Below are 15,538 nucleotides of genomic sequence, written 5' to 3' on the forward strand. Positions count from 1 at the left end.
TGTTTATCATTCTCTCTTCTCCTCGTGCTCCTATTTTGATTTTTATTTGCTGTGCACCGCAAAATCTTAGCCCCACCAGGGGGGTAGCATTTCCCAGCAGCTTACAACACAGTTTCTGTGTCTCTGGGGGTTTATATTTGTTCATGTTTAATGTAAATCTTATGAAAGCTAAATTTGGAATTATAGTGAGGTATCTGGCCTTCGGGGCAGCAGCGTTTGGCTGCCAGGGACGGAGCAGCGGATTATCACTGCTGGGAATGGGACGGGGGAGAACCTCATCTGAGCTCTTCAGCATCCTCGAGCGTGGATTCAGCTGCCTGTTCGTTTTCCTCAGCCCGAGGTGACACTGCTGCCGTTATCTTAAACCCACAGAGCCCGGCTGGGCTGCGTGGAGACATCGTATACAGACTTGTTGGGACGTTTGCATTTGGAGAACTAATAAATCTGGTGGCCCCATATTGCTAAAGGAGCAGAGATTGGGGTTAGGGTAACGGTAAAATCTAACCTGCAAATGAGGAGTGAAGGATTAGCTCAGTGTGTCCGTCATGTTGGGTTTGTGGGGTCCTCTCCTAACCTTCTTGCAGGTCACCCACTGCAGGGTGAGCGTGGGGCAGGGTGAGCGTGGGGCAGCGTCCTCGTCTGCCTTGATTGTGGTCCCTAATGAGAGTACGGGCTGCAGCAAAGCAGCATCTCCACAGCAGGGGCTCTGCTTTCCAAAACACTCTGCTGGCTCGAGTCACCAGCTGCAGGTCCTTTTCCTCAGTGTGTTTTCTGTTCTATAAATACTTAAAGGGTGGGTGTCAGGAGGATGGGGCCAGTCTTTTCGCAGTGGTGCCCAGGGACAGGGCAAGAGGTAATGGTCATAAACTTGAACATGGGAAGTTCCATCTAAACATGAGGAGGAACTTCTTTCCTGTGAGGGTGGCAGAGCCCTGGAAGAGGCTGCCCAGAGAGGTGGTGGAGTCTCCTTCTCTGGAGACATTCAAACCCCACCTGGACACGTTCCTGTGGGACCTGCTCTGGGTGACCCTGCTCTGGCAGGGGGTTGGACTGGATGATCTCCAGAGGTCCCTTCCAACCCCACATCATTCTGTGATTCTGTGATTCTACTGACATTATCTCTTAATTGTGCCAGACAAAGGTGTCAGGAGATCACGCTGGTGAATGGCTGGCTCTCGCTTGTGCAACCCGATGTGTTCAAATGCACAGGCTCCGTCAGGGTGTTTTTCCCGGACGGGTGGGTTTTGCGAAGGATCGAGGTGAACGCAGGTAGACAAGGTGGAATTTTGTCAATCACAATTTCTCAATATCGGTTTTCTGAGCTGTTACCTTACACGAAATGGCTAGGCTGGTGCAGTTCACTTACTGCACTAGTAATTATAGGTAAATCTGTATTTATCACAGGTTTAGAAAAATACCTGCTTCACCTGGGTGTGTGATGGGTTTAAAGGTGAAGCTTGTACATTTGCATAACAGCACGGACCAGGGCTCTGATCGTCTGACTGTTTGCCTCTGAAATTTTTAAGAAATTATAGGAGCCGAGCAAGTCAGAGACAATTTTTAGGTTTCCTATAGAATATCTGTTACTTAGAAGTGTTAGTAATTATTATTTTTTCACAAAACTCGGATGTCTAAACCGGAGCATCCACTCACAGAGAATGCTGTCGTGCTGGCTCTCTGCTTTGCATTTCCTCTGGCAGAGAAACAGTTAATGGTCTGCGCATCCAGGTCTTGTGCTCTTAGAATATTTAAATGTCCATAGATATAAATCAGCTTTATTTGTAGATCTGCTATTGCTCCCTTTAGCGACCCAACAGTTCCCTTCACCTGAGCGGCTGCGACGGGGTCCTGGGGTACTTGGCACAGGAGGGATGGCTCCAAAAGACCCTTCACTGCCTCGTACAGGGGGCAGAATAATATTCCAGGGTGGAAATGGGATGAAAGCTCTCTTGGGTAAATGCTGCGGTGAAAAATTTTGGCCATAGCCTCTCCTCTTACCTGCTTCTCCTGCTCTGTGGTCCTGGGGAACATAAGGAAATCTGCCCGTGGTGCCCGGGGTGCTCACCCATGGATTTACTACTGCCCCCTCTCTGTGCCACAGGGAGAGGAGGAGTTTGGAGACGTGTTTGCCTCACACACAGCACAGGAAATATTTGTATTTCTTTTGCCAGGATTTGTTCAGCTGGACTCTGATGAATGGTTAATGCTCTGGTGCAGTTGTTTTTCCCTTTTCATAGCTATGCCTCATATTTTGTTGCTTAATGATTTGAATATGTGTTGTCTTTCACCTCTTGAGTGGCCTTGCACACTCGCCTTTGTTTTTCTGCGTCCCTGATCCCTTCTTGTGTGGAAACCCCTTTGTAGTGTGCAGGGAGGAGGTGTAAGTAGCCAACTAGTGATAGAGAGAGTCCTTGCCTTTCAGGGGAAGAAGAGTTATTTGAACTGATGCCTGGGTCCGGGCAATCCCAGGCACAAATCCAGGCTGTGGGGAGAATGGCCGGGGAGCAGCCCTGAGGAGAAGGGCTTGGGGGTGCTGGTGGGTGAGAAGCTCCACACGCCCCGGCAACGTGCGCTGGAGCCCAGAAACCCCCCGCACCCTGGGCTGCATCCCCAGCAGCGTGGCCAGCAGGGCGAGGGGGGGGATTCTGCCCCTCTGCTCCGCTCTGGGGAGACACCCCCCAGTGCTGCCTCCAGCTCTGGGGCCACCAACAGCAGAAGGACATGGAGCTGTTGGAGCAGGGCCAGAGGAGGCCACGGAGATGCTGGGAGGGCTGGAGCCCCTCTGCTGGGAGGACAGGCTGAGAGAGTTGGGGGGGTTCAGCCTGGAGAAGAGAAGGCTCCGGGGAGACCTTGGAGCCCCTTCCAGTCCCTCAAGGGGCTCCAGGAAAGCTGGGGAGGGACTCTGGATCAGGGAGGGGAGCCATAGGAGGAGGGGGAAGGGTTTGACACTGACAGAGGGGAGATGGAGATGAGATGTGGGGAAGAACTTCTTTGCTGTGAGGGTGGTGAGAGCCTGGCCCAGGTTGCCCAGAGAAGCTGCGGCTGCCCCATCCCTGGAGGGGTTCAAGGCCAGGTTGGAGGGGGCTTGGAGCACCCTGGTCTGGTGGGAGGTGTCCCTGCCTAGGGCAGGGGGTGGCACTGGATGGGCTTTAAGGTCCTTTCCAACCCAAAGCATTCTGTGATTCTATAAGAAGCAAGTGGATAATAATTATGTATGATGTATGTTATGATGTATGTTATGATGTATGTCGGCGTATCAGTATGTCCTACTAGAAGGAGTTGTGTTCTCAAGGACAATGGATGGTCCTCCTGGTGGGCAGAGGTGTCCCCAGCTGACATGGGCTGCCCTGGGCTGTGCTGCTCGCCCTCAGCCTGCTGACAGCCCCCCGTCGCTCGGCAGCATCCTTGGGGATGGTGTTTCCATGGAAATCTCATTGGAGACAAGTCAGCTGATGTCTGTTACCACCAGAAACTTGGTTTTGGCTGAAGAAATCACTCTACGGTTCCCCATCTCCTTTTCCATATAAATGGTTTAAGTATAACCCTTAACGCTGCCCGTGCGGGTCCCAGCCTCAGCACCCACTTACTTTGTGTCCCCCGCGAGGGATCTGTGACGGTGACACAGCAATAACTTCCCTTTCAGCCCGGTTTTGCTGGATTGAGATGCTGCTTTGGGGGCCTCTCTGTGTGCGAGCGTTCTGGCAGCTGCCCCAGAAGTATCAATATACAATTATCCTTTTGTTTTACCTGGAGAAAAAATAAACACAGCATGGCAGAAAGGAATTAAAAGGCAGAAAGGATCTTGGGACCACCTTTCCCGGTACAGCGGTGGGTACAATACAGGATGTTCTCAGGATGCTGAGCGTTTTCTCCTCATCTTCAAGCAGAGCTGATATTAGTGTTTGTAAATACTGAGATAAGCACCTTCTCTGAAATTATTTCTTTTGTCTTCTCTTTATTTGTTCCGATAGTCTTACGGGGAGGGGTGTAATAGGAAGATTTTGAAGGGCTCTCGGAATTCTAACGTGCTGCTGTTGAATAATTAATGTTTTAAATAGGCTTTTCAAATCCAGAGATTTCAACGTGCTCCCCGTTCACACTCGGTGCACATTTAAAATCCGGATGGCAGCAAGTCCCCGTGGAGCTGTTGTGCTCACGGGATGTTATTTAAGCATGCAAATTAATTTTGAGGGACACTATAAACCTAGGAAGCTGTTAATGTCTTTGCATGAAGCGCAGCTTGTTTTTAAAGTATTTCATAACCTCAGAATAGTCTGAACTCCACCGTGGTGGGAGCAACCGGTAGCAGGAGGTCTCTGCTCAGGGGTTCAGATCTCAGGGGTTCAGCCCAATTATCGTTCGGTGGGAAGAAGCCAAAAAATAGGAGCGATTCTAAACTTGTCTAGTGTTTTATCCAGAAAATAGTCTTGGTTGTGGCTTTCCTGGGACGCTGCCGCGGTGTGGTGTGAGTTGGACAGGGTTGGAGCAGGCTTCTTGGGAATACCGCCGTGTGGCTGCTGAAGAGAAGGCACCAACCCCGGCCGTGTCCCACCGTGATTCATGCTTCTGGGATACCCTTCCCAACGCGGGCAGGGGGTTACACAGGAGGCTTTTTCCTTTAAGAAGGGAATAATGAGACTTGCATTTCCACAAAATGGGATATCGATGCCTCTCACTTTTAGGAGAATGGGGCAAATCTCTGCAAATCTGTGGGTGACTCAAAGGAGTCGGGTAGTCCTTTGGTGGACAGGGAAGGTCTACTCTGTTCTCCCTGTACTCATCATTCTTTTGCTTTTCTCTTTTTTCTTTTTTTTTTTTTTTAATTTTATTTCTTTAGCACTGGTTTGTTAAATGCACTTGCTTCTTGATGTTTCTTTTGCCATCCATATATTTTGTTTCCCCACCACAGATTTATTTTTTGCTTTTTCTAATATTCGTAGAATCACAGAATGGTTTGGGTGGGAAGGGACCTTAAAGCCCATCCAGTGCCACCCCCTGCCCGGGGCAGGGACACCTCCCACCAGACCAGGTTGCTCCAAGCCCCCTCCAACCTGGCCTTGAACCCCTCCAGGGATGGGGCAGCCACAGCTTCTCTGGGCAACCTGGGCCAGGCTCTCACCACCCTCACAGCGAAGAATTTCCTCCTGAGATCTCATCTCCATCTCCCCTCTGTCAGTGTCAAACCCTTCCCCCTCCTCCTATGGCTCCCCTCCCTGATCCAGAGTCCCTCCCCAGCTTTCCTGGAGCCCCTTGAGGGACTGGAAGGGGCTCTAAGGTCTCCCCGGAGCCTTCTCTTCTCCAGGCTGAACCCCCCGACTCCCTCAGCCTGTCCTCACAGCACATTCATCGGAATAGCCTGTGTACCCAGATTGCCACTTCTAAAAATTCCCTGCTTTTGCTTTGTGGGATGATGAGCACAAAGCTTTTAACGTGCCAACTGGCAGTTACTTAACAGTCCAAAAAAACCAACCCCATAAACCCCAAACCAAAACCCACACCTTTTTGTTTTGTTGGAACAGCAAGACCTTATTCCATGTCTAAATACTGGAGTCATCATGGCTTTGCTGGGTTTGCAAATTATATAATTTTTTGAGATGTTTTGGCTTTCAGTAAAAAACTTCACTCTTACATTACCCGTGCATCATCGTGTTCCCAGCGCTGCGCATGGGAATTTGAAGATGATCGTTGGCCAGACTTATGATTATTGTTGGTTTCCCTTGAAAAGAACAAAAGACAGGCATGTGGCTCTGCCGCCGAGCGACGCGGTGTTACAGTTTGAGAGAACCCATAACAATCCATCGTCGTTAGACATTAATTATTCTCTCACCCGATGACCCCTCCCCACCCGGAAAGGGGAATCGGGGAACACAAAGAAACACAAGGGTTGAAATATAAATAGATTTAATAGACTAAGGCTAAATAATTAACAATAATACTAAAGAACCAGTATTAATCCCGATACTGATATCAGATATACAGGAATTATACTCAGCCCATTCTCTCAGCAGAAGCCGTGCACTCCCAGCAGGGACAGCAAATGGCGGACACTGGGAGCGCAATGGCTTCAGGAGGAAGGGAAGGGCTCAGGGTTCCAGCACTGGGGCAAGGAGTTGTCTGGACCCACCGCCATCAGGGAGAGAGCCAGCAACGCAGCAAACTTTTCTAATTTATACTGAGTGTGACGTTCATGGTATGAAATACTCCTGTTGGCCAGCCTGGGTCAAATGCCCAGGCCTTGCTCCTCCTCGTCCCTGCCCCTGGCAAGGCTCGAAAACACCGAGACCTTGAATCCCACAGAGCCTGGCTGCCTATAAAGTAAATATTTTCACAAATACAGACACTAGAGTCTTCCAAAAGGGCAATTTTCCCCGGCATTAGAAGAAAAGTTAGTCCTGTGTCTCTCAACCCAGGACACGCGGTGTCATCCAGCGGGAGATTTTGGGGAAGGAAAGCTTCGGCTGTTGGGAACCCACCTGGTGCCGTCTTTGGTGGGCGCCCGTGGTAGGGATGGCCTGAAGGGCACCGCAGTGACACGGGAGAGTGCTGCTTCTGGTGGGGCTTGCTCAGGTGGTAAAATTTCCTTGCACCTTAGAGGCTGTTGATTTCCAAAAACCCCTGTTGTTTCACCTTGATTTTTTCAGCTTGTGGGAGGAGCACTGAGGACCTGAGCTCTCCGGTGGAAGTTGAGAGCAAGCGTGGCATCCTGGAGAGGGAAGAACCAGCCTGGCAAGGATGAAGATATCTCAACGTATGTAATGTTGGTCTTGCTTTCTCTTTGCAGCTGGTAGGATTGAGCGTCTCCAATGGAAAGGACCAGCTCGTGGTCTTCCACACAAAAGACAACAAGGATCTCATTGTCTGTCTCTTCAGTAAGGAGCCCTCCAACGACAGCAGGATCGGGGAGCTGGTGGGCGTCCTGGCGAGCCACTTCAAGAGGTCAGTGCTGGGGATGGGTTTTGTTGACAGCTCAGCCTTCTGTGCCACATCAGAACCTGCCCTGGAGTCGTTTGGTTGCCAGTCTTGGGCTTTGCCTGTCTTACTTCACTGTGTTACTGGGATAACAGAGCAAATCCTTGCCTATTTCAGACGTGCTTTTTAGCTACAACACTTCGCTTGCCCCTTCTGCCTTCCCTGTGTGTGTTGGTCAGAGTGCGGGTGTTTGGGGACAGATAGCACTGAAGATGCGTTTGGAGTGTGTCACGATGTCTCCTGAACGCTTCTTAGAGTGAACTCTTAAAATTAAGATATAGCCATTCATTTCTCAAACTGCTCCCGCTGCCCCCGGTATCAGTAGATGATTTATTGCTTGAGCTGTAAAATGTCATCTCTGTTTCCTGAAAATCGTCTCTCTCGTAAATCAATGTGCAAACGCTCCTTTATTGGCGAACTCAATACTGAGGTGGTTCTCTCACTTGAGCTTCTTGTGGCTCCAGCTGAACTGGCAATAATCACCTTTATACCGTACTTTGGGACTGTCCAGAGCAGCAGCGACTGCAGTGCGGGCAGTCACACACCAGTAACTCTGGAGAAATGGTGTAGGGGGTGACCAGACCTCCAGAGTCGTTCCCCTGCGCCTCCAGAACAGGTTCTCAGGAGGGTTTGTGTCCATCAGCATCACGTGCAGCGTTGGCTTTTGCCGTTCACAACATTATGCTCCATTTGTGACCCATAAAGAGGAGTCTTTGTAGGTAAATACTCGCACGGGGGCAGGACAATGGGGCTGAATTTAGGTTACGTTAGGTCCCTGGGTAATTTTTTCATGAATTCCAGAAGAACATGGCGGTGTAGCCACTTGTCACCACTGCTGGAGGTGGGTGCCAAGTTCCTGTGAAATGAATTCTCAGCATGGGCATAACTTGGTTTGGGAAATTTCAGTGCTGAAAAGCAACAGAAAACGTACTCTGGTTTTTTTGCTTTTACCTAAGTATAGTTTATTTTCAAAGGCAGCTTATTCTTGAAGGCTCAGGAGATTATGAAGATCATAAAGCAACACACTTCATTTCGGGAATCCTGTGAAGTAGCTGGAGTTCTTTCATGTCTGGCGTGTTTGGAACACAGGTGACATCTTCTTCAGACAGCTGATGGGCCCCGCTGCCTTAACGAGCCTCTCATGCTGGGATGAGCTGGGAAACCCTTGATTACACTCCAGCTCCTGTATGTTCGGTGTTCAGACCGCCTGGGTTTGCTGTTCCTTTTGCTCGGGCGTCACTACAAAGGACCCGGCCTTTTTCTCCCGTATCCAGGATAGCGCCGGGGTGGGGGGGACACGACACGTGGGCTTCGCTTTAAGAAATTATGTTGTGTGGCCATCAGTCTGAAATACTGCACTTTTCATATAAAGGTATAAACTATTGATTTTCTATTTCTTGCAGTGATTTTAACAATGACATTTTTAGCTTTGAAAAGAATCAGTTTTTCTCTAATCACTGGCTGTAGAAGAATGACAGTTAAATACACTTTTATGCTGTTTCGTCTTCACTCGAAACAATATTAGCGGATTTTTTACTGCTTCAAATGGCGAATCTCAGCACGGCGTGTGAAATGGGAGAGCTGGGGTCAAAGCCCCTTTTTCTCCCCAGTAAAAGTTACTGGTTTAACTGTGGTGTACAGGAACAGCTCACCTTCAGTTTTCCAAATATCCAAGTGTCGTGGTTCAAAGCAATATGGTTCATATTCAAAGCAATAGCCGTAAATCAACACGAAAGGAAGTCTTTTCTCCCACTTTCAGTTCTTGAAGAGTAAAAACACCCCGTCGGTGAATGGGATTAGCTGACCCCGTCCCTGAGAGGCACTTTGGGAATTCCTCATTAAGGGGATTAGCTGTCAGTCCCCGTGTGCGAGTGTCGGGTTCTCTCTCCCCCCTGTCAGGGGGGCGGTTGCTCTGAAAAGAAAGTGGATCCAGCCCTAAAACCGTGAGCCCGAGAGTTCGGCTGCCGGGTGATGACCCTGTAACGGGGCTGCAGGGCCCTGCGCCGCCCGAGTCCTTGGTCACCGGGGTCACTCGGAACGTACGGAGGCGTTTCCAGCCATCCCAGCATCACTCCCAAACCCCGGCTGGGAGGTGTTAGCGTGGGAAGGTTGCACGCCTGCCCTTGGGGATGTGGAGCATAACGGGGAGTGGGACTTACGTACTGGTGTGATAAAACCGTGTAAAATTCTCTGCTGTATTAGTCTGTAGGAAAGATGAGGAGGAGGAGGCTGGTGGTGACATCTGTGCTGAAGATGCCTAAACCTTCTAATTCACAGAATCACAGACTGGTTGGGGTTGGAAGGGACCTCTGGAGACCATCCAGTCCAACCCCCTGCCAGAGCAGGTCCACCCAGAGCAGGTCCCACAGGAACGTGTCCAGGTGGGGTTTGTATGTCTCCAGAGAAGGAGACTCCACCACCTCTCTGGGCAGCCTCTTCCAGGGCTCTGCCACCCTCACAGGAAAGAAGTTCCTCCTCATGTTTAGATGGAACTTCTTATGTCCCAGTTTCTGCCCGTTGCCTCTTGTCCTGTCTCCAGGCACCACTGAGAAGAGTCTGGCCCCATCCTCCTGCCACCCACCCTTTAGCTATTGCTCAGCATCGATGAGGTCCCCTCTCAGTCTGCTCTTCTCCAGCTGAACAGCCCCGGGTCCCTCAGCCTCTCCTCAGCAGAGAGATGCTCCGGTCCCTTGATCACGGGGCTCTCTCGCGCTGCCGGGCAGGAGGAGGGGATGCTCTGACGTGACGCAGGTGGCATGTTGCTCTCAGCATTGGTTGCCAAAGCACTTGCTTTGGGACGCAGGGAAGGGATGCAGCTCTCAGAAGCTGTAGATGTGGCCACAGTGTCCCCTCACATGTTGGAGCCCATGGTCAGGAGAAAGGGACCTGAGGAGCTCTTGGAGGAGTGAGGATTATCAGCCAGGAAGGGACTGATCCTTCCCATCTCTTACACTCACATTTCTTCATGGTCCTTAAGCTTCCAGAAGATGCCTCAACTGATCAGTCCAACGTGCAGAGGACTCTTTCTGGATGCACTTCATGGCTGCTTCACCAGAGAAGACCTGATCATAGCCAGTTTCCAAAGCACTAATTGCTTTAACTTTCACCCTCTTGTTACTCTCACACGTGTGTCCCCTCCCGTGTCCAGCTCTCCCTGCAGCGTGATCTAAACACCGTGGATGGTGAAGGCAGCTCAGATGCCACCACCGAAGCTGACTGAGACCCATCCTTTGTCCCCAGGCGTTGTGCTCTGTTCTGCAGCACACCCTGACTTAAAGAAGGTATTTTTTGTGTCTGTGTTAGAACACATGGGATGTTCTTTCCGGCTCACCCAGGCTGCTCAGGTGGCTGTGGATCAGCGGCCAGCTCTGGGCGATGCTTTCCGTTCCCCTGATCCCCGCCGTGTCTGCCACCACCAGCGCTGGGCTCCTTCCAGCACTGCTGAAGGGAAGGGGGAGTTAAAAGGACCGTAAAAAGCAATCCCTGCAGAACTCCAGCAGAAAATCACTTGCCTAAGGATAATTTTGTATTTTCCGTTGCGCTTTGAGACCTGTCAGCCAATTTTAATCATTAGCGTGCACTGGATTAATTTTCTTTAGTTCTGGGTTCTTGACCCGGCGTGCCTTCAGGCCCTGGCACCGAGCAGTAATTCATAAAAATGGATCTCAACTCCCCGGATGGGCTGGAGACTCCGTTAGAGCCCGTTCCCCCCTTCTCCTCCCACGCAGGGTCCCTTTGGCTGGTTCCCACCCAGGGGTCTTCGGCAGGATCCCGATCCCGTCCCTCGGCTTGGCCTTGCCCTTGCCCTCAGTGCTGTGATGTCCCCCCATCGGCACGTTCCGTTCCCTTGGCCGAGCTGGAGGAGATTTATTGGTTGTGGAAGTGCAGAGGTTTGGTTATTACTGCCACGTGCACGTGTATCGCCCGTGTGTAACGCAGCAACGTGAGTGGCTGTCTGCAATTTATACACACATATGTCAAAAACTGGGGAAAACATATGGATATACATGTATTTATAGATGTAACATACATAAATATATACAATAAATATACAAATATATGTATATACGTATATTTTTATATGTAACATACATAAATATATGCAATAAATATACAACTATATGTACACACACATATTTCTCTATGTAATATACATAAATGTATACAATAAATACAGAAATATATGTATATACATATATTTATAGATGTATGGATGTAAAAATTGGAGAAAATGTATGTATGTGTTTATATATACATAGACGTAAAAATGTGGAAAGTATATGTAAATACATATCTATACATGTAATACAGGAATGTGTGTGTATGTATAATTTATACATATATATGTAAAAAATTGGGGAAAAAATATGTGCATGCACATATATATGTATAGATGTAAAAACTGGAGAAATATATGTATAGGTTTATATATGCATAGATGTAAAAATGTGGAAAGTATATGTATATACATATATGTGTATATACATATGTGTATATATATATGTAGAATCATAGAATGGTTCGGGTTGGAAGGGACCTTAAGGAATATGTATGTATACACACACATAAATATATACATACACATATATATGTATATATATGTACATATACACACGTATATATGTATATATATGTGTATATATGTATATATACATCTGTGTAAAACAACGTGGGGGACAATCTGTGCCATCAGCCTTTCGGAGCAGACTGCAGTAGAGCCAGGTTTGGTGGAAGGGGCAGGGTTTGCCCAGAATTCCCAGTTAAGGCAGGTTTGGGTGGGGAGGTGCATCCCTACAAACACACCTTTCCCTGCCTGCCGTCAGCAGAGGTGGGACACGGGACATATCTGGGATTAAACTTTATGATGCTTAAATACCATAAACAAACCCATCCTGGGTCTGCGCAGGCAGGGGGAGAAGCAGAGCCTGCTCCCCCCTTGGTACGGGCAGCGCTGAGCTCGGGCTGGGGCATGTCCAGCCCAGGGCATCCGGAAAAGCCCTTTTTTTGGGGGAAAAAAAAAAGAAAAAAAGAAAAGTGCATTTCTGACTGCTTTTCTGGTGTTCAAACCTTCAGCCATAAATACCGGCGTCACCAGAACTGCTTAAAACTTTGTTGAGTGCAGAACGTCCCTAATCCCCCCGAACGACATAAATCGAGCGTCAGAATAAAAGCTAACCAGATCGCAGGCAATTTGGGGAGATTAAATGTCTTTGTTACAAACAGGAGAACTCCCAAATGGGTTTTTTTCTGGGTTGTTTTTTTTTTTTTGCCTCTTTGCAACAGTTGGTGGTGTGGCAGACAAAGCTCCCTGCAAACCCGGTTAAGTGAAAGACTTTAAAATTCGCCGTTATCTAAATAGTGGTGTTTAAGGTGTTTAAGGTTAAGCTCCGGGAGCGCTGGGTGCGGGGTGAGTGGTGTCAATGGGGTGAGTGGTGTTAATGGGGTGAGTGGTGTCAATGGGGTGAGTGGTGTTAATGGGGGAACGCTGAGATGTTTCACAGAATCAAAGAATCACAGAATTGTCCAGGTTGGAAGGGACCTTTCAGATCATCAAGTCCAACCATCAACCCAACGCTGACCCATGTCCCTCAGCACCACATCTGCCCGACTTTGAAATCCCTCCAGGGATGGTGACTCCACCACTGCCCTGGGCAGCCTCTGCCAAGGCTTCACAACCCTTTCGGGGAAGAAGTTGTTCCCTGATATCCATCCTAAAAGAAGCACTCTGTAAATACACATTTTCCATCTGTTGGTTGCACGAGGGTGAGGACAACTCATGGGTTCGATGGATGGACCGCTCAGTGGATAAGGAACTGGCTGGATGGCCGCACTCAGAAGGTTGTGGTCAACGGCTCAATGTCCAAATGGCGGCCAGTGACGAGTGGAGTTCCTCAGGGGTCAGTACTGGGACCAGTACTGTTCAACATCTTTGTCAGAGACATGGACAGTGGGATAGAGTGCACCCTCAGCAAGTTTGCCGACGACACCAAGCTCGGTGGTGCAGTTGACATGCTGGAGGGAAGGGATGCCATCCAGAGGGACCTGGACAGGCTGGAGAGATGGGCTTGTGCAAATCACATGAAGTTCAACGAAGCCAAGTGCAGGGTCCTGCACCTGGGATGTGGCAATCCCAGCCACGAATGCGGGTTGAGCGGAGAATGGCTGGAGAGCAGCCCTGAGGAGAAGGACTTGGGGGTGCTGGTGGATGAGAAGCTCAACATGAGCCGGCAATGTGCACTGGCAGCCCAGAAAGCCAACCCCATCCTGGGCTGCATCAAGAGAAGTGTGGCCAGCAGGTCACGGGAGGTGACTCTACCCCTCTACTCTGCGCTCATGAGACCCCACCTGGAACACTGTGTCCAGCTTTGGAGTCCTCAACACAGGAAGGACATGGACCTGTTGGAACGGGTCCAGCAGAGGGCCACAGAGATGATCAGAGGGATGGAGCACCTCCCCTGTGAAGACAGGCTGAGAGAGCTGGGGTTGTTCAGCCTGGAGAAGAGAAGGCTCCAGGGAGACCTCATAGCAGCCTTCCAATATCTGAAGGGAGCTACAGGAGAGCCGGAGAGGGACTCTTGGTCAGGAAGTGTAGTGACAGGACAAGGGGTAATCGTTTTAAATTGGAAGAGGGGAGATTTAGATTGGATACCAGAAAGAAATTCTTTCCTGTGAGGGTGATGGGGCACTGGAACAGGTTGCCCAGGGAAGTTGTGGATGCCCCATCCCTGGAGGGGTTCAAGGCCAGGCTGGATGGGGCTTTGAGCAACCTGCTCTAGTGGAGGTGTCCCTGCCCAGGGCAGGGGGGTTGGAACTCGATGATCTTTAAGGTCCCTTCCAACTCTAACCATTCTATGATTCTGTGACAAGCGTTTTATACATTTTTGGTGCCATCTGTAAAAAAAAGACAGAGGAGATTCAACGTGATTTGATTTTGCTGGTTTTGGAAAAAATCCTCAGCTCAATGATGAGCACAGTCTGGAACACGAATCAGTAAGTAAAAGAGCCCAGTTTGATTAAAATCGATTCGATATTTTTTAATTTGAATTTTTTCCACTGATAGGAAGAAATGGACCTTCCAGCTCAGGCCCAGGTGTCAGGTGAGAGGTTAAAACCCTTCAGGTTGTCGTAAAGATGCTCTTTCATGTCAAAACCGTGCTGATTTAAATCAGTTTAAAATTGTTCTTTTCTCTTGTGGAGACCTTAATTAACTGCTGAGACAAAGAGATTTACGAGAGTTAAAACAGAAGCATCTTCCCTGTCGTCAGCGACAGTCTGGAGGAGACGATGGGGGTTCATAGCCTTGGGTTTTGAGGGAGAAAGAAGGAAAAAAGAGCCCCAACTGGTATTTAAAGTACCCATTTCATAAAAAAGCTGCCGCACAAAGGCGGGGCATTACAGCCACTGGGATCAAATTAATCTGTCACTCGAGCTTTGTGAGCGCTGTGACGATCATCCCGTCCCTGGCAGGGGGTGTCGGTGGCGCCCACAGCCCGGCCGGCGATGGGTGATCCCTGACTGGGGGCTCCCACCGACACCGGTTGTTTCTCGGTGGCTGGAGGAGATCAAAAGGAGTCGAGCGCCGCTTCGGAAAAGAGGGCTGGAAACAAACTGCTCCTAAATTGCTATTTAATGGGATTTGTCCTTTGTCACCGCTGCCAGCTAACCCGTGCTCAGCTCCCGGTCAGCCCTGCCAGGGGCTGACACCATTGTCAGCGGCGGCTGGAGCCTGACAAAGGACCAGACTTTATTCAGATCAGGCTCTTCCCCGACATCCCGTTCAGTGCCTGAGCTTTGTTTTCGTGCAGGATTTCTATTCATCATGAATTTTTAGTAAAATTCTGCTGTGTTTGCGGGGGGAGCCCTAACCCACGGTTACCTGTCGGCTTTTAGGCACCCGGTACCGACCCTGCGGAAGGGCAGTGCCAAAAGGGAAGATAGTTTCCTTATGTAAAATAAATTTTAAAAAAATACACTTAATTCTCTTAGCTTGTCCTACTAGCTTGAAAAAAAATTTCTAGGATTTAGCTAAGATTTACCTTTGGCTAATTTATAATCTTTATAATCATCTCTGGCAATTCCTGGGCAGGTTTGTTGACCTCAGGGTTGTAGCCCGGATTAGGAAATGATGGTTTTCCTTTGGAAAATCCGTTGCGTAGATAAGAGGCGTGTTGCTTTGGGTGACTGCAGGGCATGAGCAGGAGGGGTGCCAGCACCCCGATGAACCGCACTCTCTTTCGTAATTCCTTTATGTATTGGAAAATGTTTCTTCAGCTTCCAAACACGTGTCCTGCCGGAAGGGAACTCGTTAAGGAGCTCAGAAGGTGATCATTTTCTTTCTTAAAACTCATCTCTGCTGTGGCAGAGTTTGTTCTGAGGTGGGTCCTGAGGCTCCCTGGCCAGGGAATCACGGAATCACGGAATTGTCAGAGTTGGAAGGGACCTCTAGAGATCCTCTAGTCCAACTCCCCTGCTGAAGCAGGGTTGCCCAGAGCACATCACTCAGGACGGCATCCAGGTGGGGCTTGAAGGTCTCCAGAGAAGGGGACTCCACACCCTCCCTGGGCAGCCT

General features: G+C 49.4%; 1 protein-coding gene across 2 annotated transcripts in view; it reads left to right on the top strand.

The window, feature by feature from the left end:
• MYO1D (myosin ID) overlaps positions 1-15,538 on the top strand; it is a 182,743-nt gene that overhangs the window by 101,830 nt on the left and 65,375 nt on the right. Inside the window, exon 21 of one of the 2 annotated variants that reach the window (XM_074162905.1) lies at positions 6,782-6,940. In XM_074162905.1, coding sequence (XP_074019006.1) covers positions 6,782-6,940 — 159 coding nt within the window. The remainder of the gene's footprint in view (positions 1-6,781; positions 6,941-15,538) is intronic. The other variant, XM_074162904.1, reaches the window with a different exon arrangement.

This window comes from Numenius arquata, chromosome 23 (assembly GCF_964106895.1).
Source record: "Numenius arquata chromosome 23, bNumArq3.hap1.1, whole genome shotgun sequence".
Classification (NCBI taxonomy): domain Eukaryota; kingdom Metazoa; phylum Chordata; class Aves; order Charadriiformes; family Scolopacidae; genus Numenius; species Numenius arquata.